General features: G+C 33.1%; 1 protein-coding gene across 2 annotated transcripts; it reads left to right on the top strand.

Moving 5' to 3' along the window:
• Nucleotides 1-545: 545 nt before the first annotated feature.
• On the top strand, nucleotides 546-5,100 carry LOC123555791 (uncharacterized). 2 transcript variants are annotated; one of them, XM_053523958.1, is made up of 2 exons: nucleotides 546-1,008; nucleotides 1,435-5,100. In XM_053523958.1, the coding sequence occupies exon 2, from the start codon at nucleotides 2,555-2,557 to the stop codon at nucleotides 4,286-4,288; it is 1,734 nt and encodes a 577-aa protein (XP_053379933.1). In that variant the 5' UTR covers nucleotides 546-1,008; nucleotides 1,435-2,554; the 3' UTR covers nucleotides 4,289-5,100. Both variants share the same exon structure in this region, with proteins under 2 accessions (XP_053379933.1, XP_053379934.1).
• Nucleotides 5,101-14,392: the final 9,292 nt, after the last annotated feature.

Raw genomic sequence — 14,392 nt, 5'->3', positions numbered from 1 at the left:
TGCATCACTTTTATAAGTGATTCTTTTTACCCAGCTAGCCTTAATTGAATTTATGAAGCAGTCTATATCTAACATTTTCAATCCTCCATTTCCATATGTTTGTATAATTGTATTTCGAGATATCTTATCAGGTTTGGAATCCCAAAAGAAGTCAAACATGAGATTTTTAATTCTTTTAATTCTATTTTCTGTAGGATTGTTTAATACTGTAAGTGGGTATACCAATTTTGGAAATGCGAATGATTTAATTACTGTGATTTTACCTATTAAAGAGAGTTTCCATCTTCTCCATTTGTACAGTGTATGTTGAAATGCATCTATCCTAGGGTCTAAATTAATTTCTAGTACTTTAGTTGGGTCATTTGTAAAGTGTATACCTAGAGTTGAGGCCTCATTTGACGACCAAAAAAATTTCTTTGTTTTGCAAATGTTATATTTGTATGCCGCAAAGACCCTATCCTCAGTACAGTACATTTTGATATGTTTAATTTTAAACCCGATATCTGACTAAACTTTTCAAATGATGTGATGAGATTTTACAGTTATCCGCGTTACACCGTATAGTGGATAACTGTTGTCCTGTCATAGCTGCATTACAAAACATGTAGAACAAGTTTTGGTATAGCCAAAGGCGTGGCTTTATGCTATATAAATAGAAGTAATAAGGGGGGTATTCAGTTCTAGCGAGATTTTTCTGGAGTCACCTTCTACTTTTCAACATGGACGAAAGAATGGAGAATATGATACAGGATAAAGTTCAGCAGGCATTTACGATGCATAAAACAGATATGTTGTCGGAGATGGAATCCATGTTCAATAAGATAAGTGAAAATTCTAACAGTTCTCAGTTAAATAAAATATCTGGTATTGTGAAGTCGTCAGTTGGACAAAAATTTAAGAGAAAAAGCAATGAGGAACAATTTAAAATTAATGAAAGTATTTCATTAAAGTTAGATGAAGCATCTGAATCCAACAATTTGCAAGAGGCACGCTCAAAAATCGCGGAAGGTAATTGTTTTATTCATATAGTAGAAAGTTTACATTTGAAAGTTTTGCTTCTTTTATCTTGTACATGAAATTTGTGTTAGCACGATGTCGAGAATATTAAATACTATCAAGGACAATTTGGTGCATTTGCACTGAAATTTGCAGAAATTTATCGAATATGTATAGATATGCATATCTTATAAATCAGAGAGCAACGTACCGTAGTGGTAAGTGTATTGGCTTAGTAAACTAGAGTTCTAGAGTTCGAGCCCGGAGAGGGAAAATAAAACTTATATATATAATTTTTTTTTTCATCTATAAAATAAATAAATAAATAAAGCAACATCTGGATTAATTTCTAACCTAAACATCATGGTGGTTTTTATTAGACAATAAACAAAAATTGGACAAAATGATAAAAGTTCATAGAAATGTTTTATTTTGTAGCGAAGACCATGATAACACACAGACAAAAGCTGATAAGATTGGCCGATTCGTCCGAGCTAGGATGGAAACTCGTAAATGAATATGAGTCAAACCCTCTAGCCAGTGATTCGGACGACGAAAAGCGTATATACAAAGCAGAGGCACGGGCCAACCGTAAAGCTAGAGCGGAAAAGGTTAAGAGACGATCCCAGTTTAGGACAGCACCTTATCGTAGGATCGAGCCTAGCAGAATTGATCAAAGCCCACGACAGCAAAACCAAAGTCAGCAAAATTCAAGACGTTTGCCAGGGTTATGTTTTGCTTGCGGAAAACCAGGTCATTGGAAGGGATCACAAGAATGCCCAATGACCAATACTAACAATAAGATAAGTACTTATTTTTGCAATAAGATTTGTAAGCAAAGTTCGGAAAACTTTTCAGGTGTCACCAAAGGTTTAGAGCAAGAAACAAAAGGTGAGAATCTATCGAAAAATAAGTTTGATAATAAGTCAGAAGACTTTCAGAATTCCGGAAATGAAAGAGATCAAAAACAGGTAAAATCACCAGTAGGTAGGCTGAAAGAATGTTTTACCGAATGGGAAAGCGCAACTAGCAGTCTTTTTATCAAAATATTGTAAAAGAAGGTTACAGACTACCTTTTAAAGAAATACCTAGCAGCGTCGTGTTAAAGAATAATAAATCGGCTAGAGAGAATCCAGAATTTGTTCATACAGAAATTAAGAGTTTATTACAGAAAGGTGTCATATCAAAAACAGAAAATCTTCCACATGTAGTAAATCCTCTAACTGTAGCATATGGTAAATCTGGAAAACCAAGGTTGGTTCTAGATTGCAGACATATTAATCCGCATTTGCACTTGTTTAAAGTCAAGTTTGAAGATGTTAATGTGGCTAAAGACATTTTTGAAAATAGTTCTTTCTTATTTACATATGATCTAAAAGGTGCATACCATCATATTGATATTTTTGAAGAACATAGAACATATTTAGGATTTTCATTCGAAAACACATTTTATGTATTCAATTCCTTGCCATTTGGAATTCGAACAGCAGGCCATATATTTACGAAGCTTTTGAAAGTAGTTGTAACAGTATTACGTGAAAAAGGTCACCGAGTTGTAATGTTTTTAGATGACGGTATAGGTGGAAATAGAGATTATGAGACCGCAGTTAGGTCAAGCAGATGTGTTCAAAACACAATAAAGTCATTTGGTTTTCTTTTCGCAGACGAAAAATGTCAATGGCAACCGACACGGAATGTCGTATGGCTAGGTCATGTAATTGATATGAATAAAAATTTGTTATTCATAACGGAAGAACGAATAAGGATTTTAGAAATAAAGATAAAATCACTTGTTTTGCAAATACGATTGGATAAATGCGGAATAGTACCTGTCAGATTTTTAGCTTCAGTAGCAGGCCAAATAATCTCTATGCAAAGTGTAATCGGTAATAAAGTGAGATTATATACAAGAGAGTTGTTTAAGTGTATAAACGCAAGAGCTAGCTGGAATGCACCGGTAAGGGTATCAGAACAAGCAGTAGGAGAACTGCTGTATTGGAAAGAGAAAGCACGATCACTTAATGAAAAAGGGAAAGATTTAAAGTATTTCCCTAAGAGTGATTTTGTATTATACGTGGATGCGAGTGCCACGGGGTACGGAAGTTTTCTAGAACAAGATAACCTTAGTTCATATGCCTGTTTTGTTAATGACAATACATGTTTCCCGGAAGCGGAATCGGAAGGTAAGTGTAACAGTGTAAATGTTACAATCAAGAAAACATTAGCTTTCCCGGAAGAGAAAGTATGTGTCCCACCGGAAGTGGAGAGAGAAATGATACGTATGTCCCCGGAAGTGGACTCAGTAAGGAAAAATAGTTTCCCTGAAGTGGAATTAGAAGGTAAGTGTAACAGTGAAAATGTTACAATCAAGGAAATATTAGCTTTCCCGGAAGAGAAAGTCTGTGTTCCACCGGAAGTGGATAGAAAAATAATACGCATGTTCCCGGAAGCGGACATAGTAAAGAAAAATAGTTGTCCGGAAGCACACACAGTAAAGAAGGTAGATTCGATTAACAAAAAATGTTTAAAATTTCCATGTAGGGAGATAATAGGAGATTGGTCGCTTGAAGAACAAAATAAAAGTTCTACGTGGAGAGAGTCTGAAGCTGTATATAGATCAATGAGAACATTTGCAAGTACCTTGAAAAATTCACATGTTACGGTATATTCAGACAACAAAAATGTAAAATCAGTTTTGTTAAATGGTAGTAGAAAAGCAAACATTCAATCAATTTCAATTGATTTCAATAATATTTGTCAAAGAGAAAATATAAAAGTAAATCAAGAATGGATTCCCCGAGAAAGCAATACTAGAGCTGATTTTTTAAGTCGGTGTACAGATAGTGATGGTTGGGAAATATGTGATGATATTTTCCACACTTTTGACCTAAAATGGGGAAGATACACCATAGATAGGTTTGCTTCTAACCTGAATAATAAATGCAAGAGATTCAATTCGAGATGGTGGGTACCAGGCACAGAAGCAGTTGATGCTTTATCGCAGAACTGGTCACATGACATAAACTGGATAGTTCCGCCACCAAGATTGGTTATGAAATGTTTAGTAAAAACTCTCGAAGAGAAAGCTAATTGCACATATATACTACCAAAATGGACAAGTGCGCAATATTGGCCATTATTGATAGACAACAGAGGAAATTTTAAATGTTTTATTAAACAATATATAAACCTGAGCAGGTCACATGTTGTAAAAATGGGGAATGAAAATCACGGATTGTTTTCACGTTCTCCATTAGCATTTGATATGATTGCCTTAAATATTGATGTATAAGGAAAAAGTAAATTTATGTGAAGTAACCAAATAACATCTAGTTTACATGTAAAAGATATAGACTGTAATCATTCATACAGTATTATTTTCAACAGGTGTTGGCTTAAAGAACGTTCTTAAGCGGAAGTGCGAGGATGCTGGGATTTCTTCAGACGCTCACGATTCTACTCTTAACAAGATGTCAAGTTATTTACTGCAATCTAGAGCGGACAGTACAGTTACAAAATATAAAAACTCATACAATCAGTTCCAGCGTTATTGTCAGGAAAACGACTTTATTTCCATGCCAGCCGAATCTATATGTGTAGCGATGTATCTGACTCACCTACTTGACACGGAAAATCAGACAATGTAGTTACAGCAGCATTATATGGTATAAAGTGGGCGCACAATTTAAATGACTGTAATGACCCTACAGAAAGTAAACTAGTGAAAACTTTACATGACACTGCAAAACGAATTGCTTCAAAGCCAGTTAACAAGAAGGATATAGTTAGCAGCGAAATGTTACAAACTTTATGTAAAATTTTTGCTGAAAGTTCAGATGTTGTAGATGTAAGAGATCTTGGTATGATAATGTTAGGTTATTCAGGGTTTTTAAGGTTTAATGAAATCAGTAATTTACACTGCAATGATATAGAATTCAAAACAGATCACTTAGTCTTAAAAATAAGAAAAAGTAAAACGGATATATATAGACAAGGAAAGGAAGTCTTGATTTCAAAAGGTTCATCAGTAGCTTGTCCGTATTCACTTTTAAAAAGGTACATGCTTATCTCGGGTTTAGAAAATAATACAGAGGATTTTTTGTTTAATACCGCCTTTAGATCAAAAGGCAAAGCATCACTTATAAAGAAAAACAAGAAATTGAGTTACACACGAGCAAAAGAATGTATAGTAAAGAAGCTTAGAGTTGTCGCTCCTGATCTTAAGTTAGGTACGCATACTTTAAGGGCTAGTGGAGCAACAGCAGCCGCAAACACACCCGGGGTGAATGACAGATGTTTAAAGCGTCACGGTCGTTGGAAAACGGACCAAGCCAAAGATGGCTATGTTGACGATTCTTTAGAAAAGAGGCTGTTTATTACAAAATCTTTAAATCTATAATTGAGTAGAAACGTGATTTATCTGGATTTTTTGAAAAGATTCTCTATACTTTGTATTGTCTATAAATCATTCTCGCACCATGCACAAAAGTGTTTAGTCTTTTGTTATAATATTTATTGTAAGGAAGCTGAGAAGGGACTTTACAGTTATCCGCGTTACACCGTATAGTGGATAACTGTTGTCCTGTCATAGCTGCATTACAAAACATGTAGAACAAGTTTTGGTATAGCCAAAGGCGTGGCTTTATGCTATATAAATAGAAGTAATAAGGGGGGTATTCAGTTCTAGCGAGATTTTTCTGGAGTCACCTTCAACTTTTCAAAAAATCGAAGTTGTTATATTATTGTTGTTAAGCGTGTACTATATTTATATTTGTAGGAAATGAACTTCATGTAGAGGCATAGTGCATATAAGTGGGCATAAAATGTAATAGATGCAGCCTATGCATATGAAAGTATTTCATTCACGCAATTCAGCAGTTTGTAGTTAATCTGTGTACTTAACTGAATATTTGTTTTGACATTTAGCAAAAATGTTTTTTCATTTTAATCCAGACAAAAGAAAATTATGAACCAAGAAAGTCGGGGGTGGAGACACCTTTCTGTTTGCAGCATTTGGATATCACTACCTCCCCCCTCCCCCTCCAAATTTAAATAGATAATTGAAAGATGAGGGTTAAAAAGATATATAAATAGGAGTTAGGGGTTGGGCAGCCGGCTCGCAGTTTCCCGACTTTCTTTTAAAACAGTATTCTTACAAACATGAAAGAGGCACGGTAAAAATTCTAATGTTCCCTTACAAAATGTTTTATTTTGAAGAACAAGATAGTTATGTTGTATCAAGAGGACATTAAATGGCAATTATATTGTTGAAATTATTTGTTATTGTAGAATCTGACTCTTGACCTGAATAAATCATTCTCGCACCATGCACAAAAGTGTTTAGTCTTTTGTTATAATAGTTATTGTAAGGAAGCTGAGAAGGGACTTTGAAAGGACCTTTCTGTGCCATCTAAGAAAAAACTTGCATCATCAGCAAAAAGTGTTTGTTTCATTTCAGTATCTAGAATTTTAAGTCCTTTTATATGTTTATTATTATTTATATATTGTGATAGTATTTCAATGCCTATTATGAATAGATAAGGTGAAAGTGGACAGCCTTGTCATACACCTTTTTCTATTTTAAAAAAAATCAGAAAAATGCCCATTGTTGGTGATGCAGCTTTTTGCGTCTCTGTAAAACAGCTTTATCCAACTAATAAGTGTTTCGCCGAAGTTGAAGTATTTTAAACATTTGAAAATATAGTTATGGTCTAAGCTATCAGAGGCTTTTTGAAAGTCTGAGATAAATATTAATCCTTCTTCATTATCATTGTTTACTTTTTCTATTACATCATATAAGATTCGTACGTTTTCACCAATATATCGTCCCTTAATAAAGCCAGTTTGATCCTTATTTATAATATCATCAAGTACTTTTTTCATTCTATTTGCTATTGATTACGATGCTATTTTATAGTCTACGCTTAAGAGAGATATTGGTCGCCAATTATTGATATTAGTTAATAGTTTATCTTTTTTCGAAAGAAGTGAGATAATACTTTGTTTCTGTAGTTCAGTTAGTTCTTGCTTCTCAAATGAATAGTTAAGGGAGTTTAGAAGGTACTTTTTTATATCATTCCAAAAGATTTTGTAAAACTCAGTAGTTAGACCGTCGGAACCGGGGCTCTTCATATTTTTCATTTCTTTGAGAGCTATACCGCATTCGTATTCTGTCAATATTCCTTCACACATATGTTTTTGTTCATTACTTAACTGTTTATGCATATCCGGAAAAAAGTTTCTGTCATTCGTAAGATATTCATCTTTTCTATACAAATTTTTATAAAAAGAATGTACTTTATTAATAATGTCTTTTGTTTTTATCAAGACTGATCCATTTTCTTCAATTTTGTTTATTACTTTTTCTTTGGATCGTTTTTTCTCTAGATCTGAAAAATATTTAGTATTCTTCTCGGCTCTTTCAATCCATTCAGCTTTTGCTCTTAGTAAAATTCCTCTAATTTTTTCATCCAAAAAATGGTTTAGGTTTTCGTTTGGAGTGTTTAATTCTTGTAAAAGTATACCACTTCCAGGAGATTTATTTAATTCGTCTTCGATCCTGTTAATATTGTTTTCAATTCTAATTTGTTCATTAGCATTTTCTTTCTTTTTTCGTACAGAGAATCGTATAGATTCGTTTCTAATTGTACTTTTTATTACTTCCCAAAGTGTATTTGGGTTGGCCTCACTATTAATTTGAACCGTTTCGTTTATTGATTTACGTATAATATCTTGGTATTCAGGATTAAGCATCACACTATTATTTAATTTAAAATATCCCGGACCTTTTTCTGATTTTACTAAGTCTATTTTAACGTGTACGATTGAATGATCTGACCGATAGCTTGGCGAAATAGTACATTTTGAAACAAGATTAATTAAGTTTTGAGAAACAAGAAAATAGTCTAACCTACAAAATATAGGAGGTTTTGTATTAGAATGCCAAGTATAGCTTTTACTTTCAGGGTTAATAACTCGCCATATATCATGAAGATCATTGTTTTCAATAATCCTGTTTAGCCTATCTGAAATTTGTTTATGCGTGTCACGTCTTCCGTTTAATTTATCCATATCAAAATTTAACACTACGTTAAAGTCTCCACCGATTAGCAGTGTTTCATTGCTGTTTTCTAAAAGTATACTTTCAAAAATATCAAAAAATGTTCCATCACCATTATTTGGACCGTAAACATTTAACAGGACAAGTGTTTCGTCGTTTATTTCTAGTTTTAATAGTTGTAGTCGACCAGTTATAATTTCTTTATATTCCAAAGTTTTATAGTCTAAGCTGTTGTTTATAAGAATACCTAAACCTTTACTCTTTGTACTATCTCCACTTAAATAAATGTCATGTTTCCATTCTTTTTTCCATATACCTATATCTTTATCTTTAATGCAATGTGCTTCTTGTAAAAAGCAAATTTCATACTTTTTTGCTTTTAATATTCAAAAACTTTTAATCGTTTTTCACTAGATGACAGTCCTTTTACATTAAATGTACATACATTGATATTCATTTGTTACCAAAAAAGTTTTAATATTACTATTGTCATATATTCATATTGTATATGTATACACGCAGAAGCTTTTTCCAGATCTAATAGATGAAGAAATATGCTCACGGGAAGAAAAAAATTACGATAGTTTCTGTATGATGTCATCTGCATAAGACTGTTTAAGTGTGTCGTGGTTGGAAGTAGCGCTTTATTTAACTTTTGCAATGAAAAAACTCCATTCTGGATTAAAATCTGCATTTAAAATTGATGAAATCTGATAAACATGCAATGCTATATTAAATATATCGGACATCTTCTAGTCGTATGAACATTTAACAGCATAAATATGCAGGTATTTCTGGTACATAATATATGAAAAGAACAGTACACAAAAGCTGCATTCAGTATAATCTGAAGAAAAAGTCATATAATTTTAATTCTTTGTAAACTCTACTAGATAGTGTTTATGTATGTACATCAACAGCATTATCAAAATATTTGTATATTCATATAGAGGAAACTCCTTCCACCCAAAATACCTATATAATGTTATGTCGTTACTCGAGGATAACACATCTCAAAAACCTATCTAGCAAAAATAGGTTTTATCACTAAATAGGTCTTCTACCTTTATTTGCCATATTTAACGATGTGCTAGATATATTAAATGATTTTCCCTGGATCCGTTATATTTATGCATACGAAAAATAAAAACAAACGGACAGGGGTCCTTTCAACAATGAATCCATTGCCATAGATATTAATTGAATTAGCACCTGTTGTATGATTCCCGCAACATGTAACCTTGACGAAAAACGAAACAAAAGGAAACACAAAATGGGTAATTGTAATTAAATAACATCACAAGGATTTCAATAGCTATAAGACCTGATTTTCTATACACGCCATATGCTGTTTTCATATTTATTCTCCAGTTTTTCTTTGTGTTACCTACATTTTTTCTTTACCATCTATATACGTACTTAACATATGCATGCACGCGTGCAGGTAAACATTTACACATGTGCCCGCCCATGTACCTATAAATATCATTATGTAAACATACATACAATGTACATTAAAACAGTACATTTTACATTATTTTCTGATTGCATTGTAAATTATAAATGCAAGTGTGTATATTATAAACATTACTGTGAAATTAGTCCATTTACAGGTAACCGATATTTACAGGTAACTAATAGCGCAAAATCTACCTCAGGTTATTGAATGAATCACGTGTTATTCCGTTGTTTCTAAAGTATGAACTATTTTTATTGACAATATCGGTCTTGATTCATCGGTTTGTTTTTCAAATAAAAATATTTTATAGATATCAAATTATTCGATGACAAGAATGACAGAAATAATCAATTTGTCCTGTTTTTTTAAAATATGTTCCGGAGAACACATAAATCAAATTCAGTTTACATAAAAAGACACTGTAAAATTGTGCAAGAAAAAGATGTGTACATTTAATCGTTCAATGCGTACAATCCGTTTTACCTATAAATACAGTTTTGTCATGAATTGCACAATATTTACCGGTTCATCAATGATAATCATGAATACCGTGTAACTGTTGATGCCTATTACCATGCTATTTGACTACTAAATCTATACTTTCCAACAAAAAGTTTATGTGCACATTTTTATTATTACTTAGGATTAATATAGTTTGCCCGGAGGAGTCAGAAAGCACATTATGTTTAAAAACTAGTTAACACAAATATATGATTCATGGGTTTAGCTGTAAACGTTAGTTTATTTTGAGGCCTGGTTATTTCTGTATTTGTCAGTGTGTTCTCTCTCTGGCCACTTCATGTCAATCCAGTGAATGAAGTCGCGTTCTTTCACTTCGTGCTTATTGCCCATACTGTTTACATAAAAGATACGCCCTGTTTGCGTCCAAGCGGCTTCTACTTCATCTGGAGCTTTGAGCCTTACACAAGACAAAACATGAAAATTTAGACTAGTGAGATCCTCACTTAGAAAGATACCCGTGCCTTTCAACATTTTTTTATTGGACATAATCTTATCCCGTAGAATGCGTGATTGAAATATAACAATGATTTGCTGCTTGTTGTTCCGCCTTTTTCCTACTCTGTGGGCAATATCAATGTCACTGTCGTTCAGGTTTAATTTGAGATTTTTTAGTTTCTCGTTCAGTGCATTGCAGACTAATTTTGTAGTTTTTTCTTCATTTTCTTTAGGTGTTACTGTTATTCCATCGATACGAATGCTATTTCTACGGGAGTATTGTTCTAATCTGTTGACCGACCTATCTGTTTTGTGGTTCACAGCGTCTAGATCTGATCTAAGCTGGTCGTTGTGGTCCTTCTGGTTCTCAACCTCCTTTTCTAGTGATTTTATGTTCTCCTTTAATCTATCATTTTCAACCTCTTTATCGAACAACTTTCCTTCAACGACTTCAATACGTTTTGAAACTGATTTCAACAGCTCATCTTTCACTTGATCAAATACATCTTTTATCATATCTCTTAATGAACCGTCATCTCTAGTCATCACATTTGAAAGTTTTTCATTCATTTCTATTAGCTGCTTTTTTAATTTCTGACATTTCTTGACCATTTGACTTTTCTTGAGGGGTGTTTTTATCATGATCTAACTTTGTTTCTTTACCAGCTGATTCCTTTTGCTCTTTGATTTGTTCCATATTTTGTGATTTCTTTTTTCGTTTACGTTTATTCTTCTTTTTCTCACTATTACTTGTATCTAGTTCACTTACACTTGAGCCTTCACTTCGTTTTCTTTTTTCTCTACTATTTTCATTACTGTCTGTGTTCTCATTCATATTGATACATTCTTTTTTCGTGCAGTATACTTCAGATTAAATTGACGAGGACTGGTGACACAACAGATCAGGTTCAAAAACCATGTAAATCAACTAATATGGCGCATTCCGTGACAATATACCATGGCGTTTATGTTATACAAAACTCAAAATTTACCAACCGTAGACACACTGATAATCCAAAATTCACATGTCCAATCAATTACTATAAGTCCAAAAATTCCAAATATAAAAAAGTCTGTATTGTAGAGTCTTTGTAACAGCAGTAATTTTACTTTATACAGGAGACAAAAAAAAACCACGACATTTTCAATTGACTGGTTCCCCTCTCCATCAAATATATTAACAATATATCTAAGTACGGGGAGACATTTTACAGCCGCCTCACGGCTCTTACAGAATGTTACTGTGATAGTAAATAAAATCTGTAAAAAGACCCTTTGGAAGCAATGAAGGCAACCAAATGAAGAATAGCAGACTCGGTTTGATTGAGTCTGTTTATAGGAAGGTATGAAATGTGCAACACCCCTTATGCCCCTAGCTCCGGCTTAACCGGAACACTCTTACACATATATGTTAAATGGACTCCAAAATGACTACAACATCGACCAATGATGACAAAATACATATTTTCATGTCTTTTTTTACATTTTCCCTTGTACAAACGTCCATCCGTCCGATCGCCAATTTCGTTTAGGATGTTTACAAGCAGGTCAAGATTACGACACATGTATACAGGGCCTATAAGCTTGTCTTGCAAGTATCTCAAAAATTATTTTCTGACATACACTGACGAGATATGAAAATGCAACAAGCATATGCGTGAATATATTTTATGAAAATGCAACAAGCATATGCGTGAATATATTTTGTACTGCTCAAAGCATCGCATGTTCAACACATAAACATCTCAATACTCTATTCTATTGTGTTCAAAGTTATTCAGCAAAACAGACCGTAAACTGAACACAATGGGGGTATAGAGAAACGAGATGTGTATCTGTTTAACATTTCAATAGTAAAATAGATTCAAGCATATGCTTGTTACGTATATTTCGTTAGTATAGAGACATTAAACTTCATGGGATTGAAACGTGTGAAGTTGTATTTTCCCAGGATTACTCCGCCAGACCGTAGTTATGAGCCTAGATATAAGGAAGTTAACGTTTTTATGCATCTCATAACGAAATTGGACTGGGTTTATAAAACTTTATAGGAAAATTGTGAAGCATGCGAAGCTGTCTATCGGAGTTTTATTTTGGATTTATCCTGTCCTACACGAAATAATTTCACTATTTTAAGTTTCTTTTATTGTGTTTCATGATGATATCGTGTGTTATACTTAACCGTATCACCAGACAGGACCCCTTACCTCAACCTCAGGCCATAAGAAAGTATATCTAGTCATTTAATGTCAACAAGTAACAATGCTTGGAACAAAGGAAGTGCGGTGCATCAACGTTATTACTGCTTTTTCAGTTACAAATATATATATTTTAAGAACTTTCTAATGCTGAATTCAAATTCTTTAGGATTTTGACACTGAACAATTCTGTTTTCAAGTACCTAGATAGCAATTAACCTTTGAACAAATATTTATTTGAGTAGGGTGCGTGAGCAGTGTAATAGAAGTCATTGAAATAACAATGTGATGATTTTGAAATACCTGACTTGGAGCCAATACAAATTTGTTTCAGTAATTTGGGAACCAGATAAGTTTACTGTATGCTGAAACCAAATTCTTGCTTGAACAAAATCCAAATCAGAACTTTATTGCACACTGCTACAATTGTGTATGTCTTTATCTGTCAACAACCTGTTACACATGCTTTTCACTTGTAAACATGTGATCTGTCTAAATGTTCTGTACTATATCAGAAGTAACTGCATTTAAATTGATGGAATGAAATCTTACTTGGCTTTGGTTGTGTCTGCCTTGCAAAACTTCGATCTCTAAGACTATGCTTTTCTCTTGCCTGTATTATCATTTGAGCTGAAGGTTTAGGGCCCAGCTTCGGGGGTACTAAAATTTAAGTGTTTTGTAATCTTTTGAATGCATAAAATTAATAATTGTCTTTAATGAGTAATCATAAATTTTCTGTATCTGCATTATTTTCGTGTGACTGTTAAGGATCTGATTTGATTGCAAAGGTTTCAACTCTTAAATATATTGGTATAATCAAAGCAAAATAATGTATACACTTTCTGTATTATCAAGATGAAACATAAAATTAAAAAACAAGATAATGTTCCACCGATAAATATTTACCTGTTGGTTTGTTTCTTGCACCGGACGAATAATTTCCAGATTGTGTGGGTCCTAAAAAATATACACACTTTACAGTAGATAACTGACAATGTATAGTATTTGATGTGTAGTGTTTATTGCTGTAGATTGCTTTTGCAGATTTGAAATTATTCTTTAATTAGTAGAATGAATTCAGCGATAAGCAAACATTTTGTAACAATTAAAACACACACTAAACACGAATACCAGTTAGGCGCTTTGAAGTTATTCTCTACAAACTATGTATTTATCCATGTCTATATTATACTATTGTCTGTGGGTTTTTTTTAAATGCATTGAGTCATTTACAAGTTGTTTGTGTATTTTAGTTGTACATAGCTCATACAATTACATTCTTCAAGTTACTGAAATGTGCTTAAATCTTTTGCCCTTTCGCATCCGACACTAATATGCAGGAGGTAAGTTGTAATTTGATTCAATTCGGCAGTGTTTAATTAATTCCCGTAGTTTTCTATACATCCTCTTGATCAGAATATTTGTGATCAAATGAGATTAATATATTTAAAGGGGTTAATTCTGAAAGTTTGTACCCCTGCATTAATCAAGAATGATGCAATTCAGTTATATAAAAGTTTTGTCACCTTCGATATATTAAATGAATAAATCAAGGGAGAATTTGATACAATATATGCGTGAATGTGACCAATTTGAACTTTTGCTAATGCATGTCGTATTATTGTTCGGCCGATTTCGGAATTTGCCTGCTGCCTGAAAAAACCATGACGTCACAATCAGGCAACAATATAGCGGACAGGAACCATGCCCTAGAACAATGGG

Source organism: Mercenaria mercenaria, chromosome 14 (assembly GCF_021730395.1).
Source record: "Mercenaria mercenaria strain notata chromosome 14, MADL_Memer_1, whole genome shotgun sequence".
Taxonomy (NCBI): Eukaryota; Metazoa; Mollusca; class Bivalvia; order Venerida; family Veneridae; genus Mercenaria; species Mercenaria mercenaria.
This window is presented reverse-complemented; position numbering and strand designations above follow the sequence as displayed.

Excerpts from the sequence above, each read along its gene's own strand:
- LOC123555791 (XM_053523958.1), top strand. The coding sequence starts at position 2,555 with ATGTTTTTAGATGACGGTATAGGTGGAAATAGAGATTATGAGACCGCA.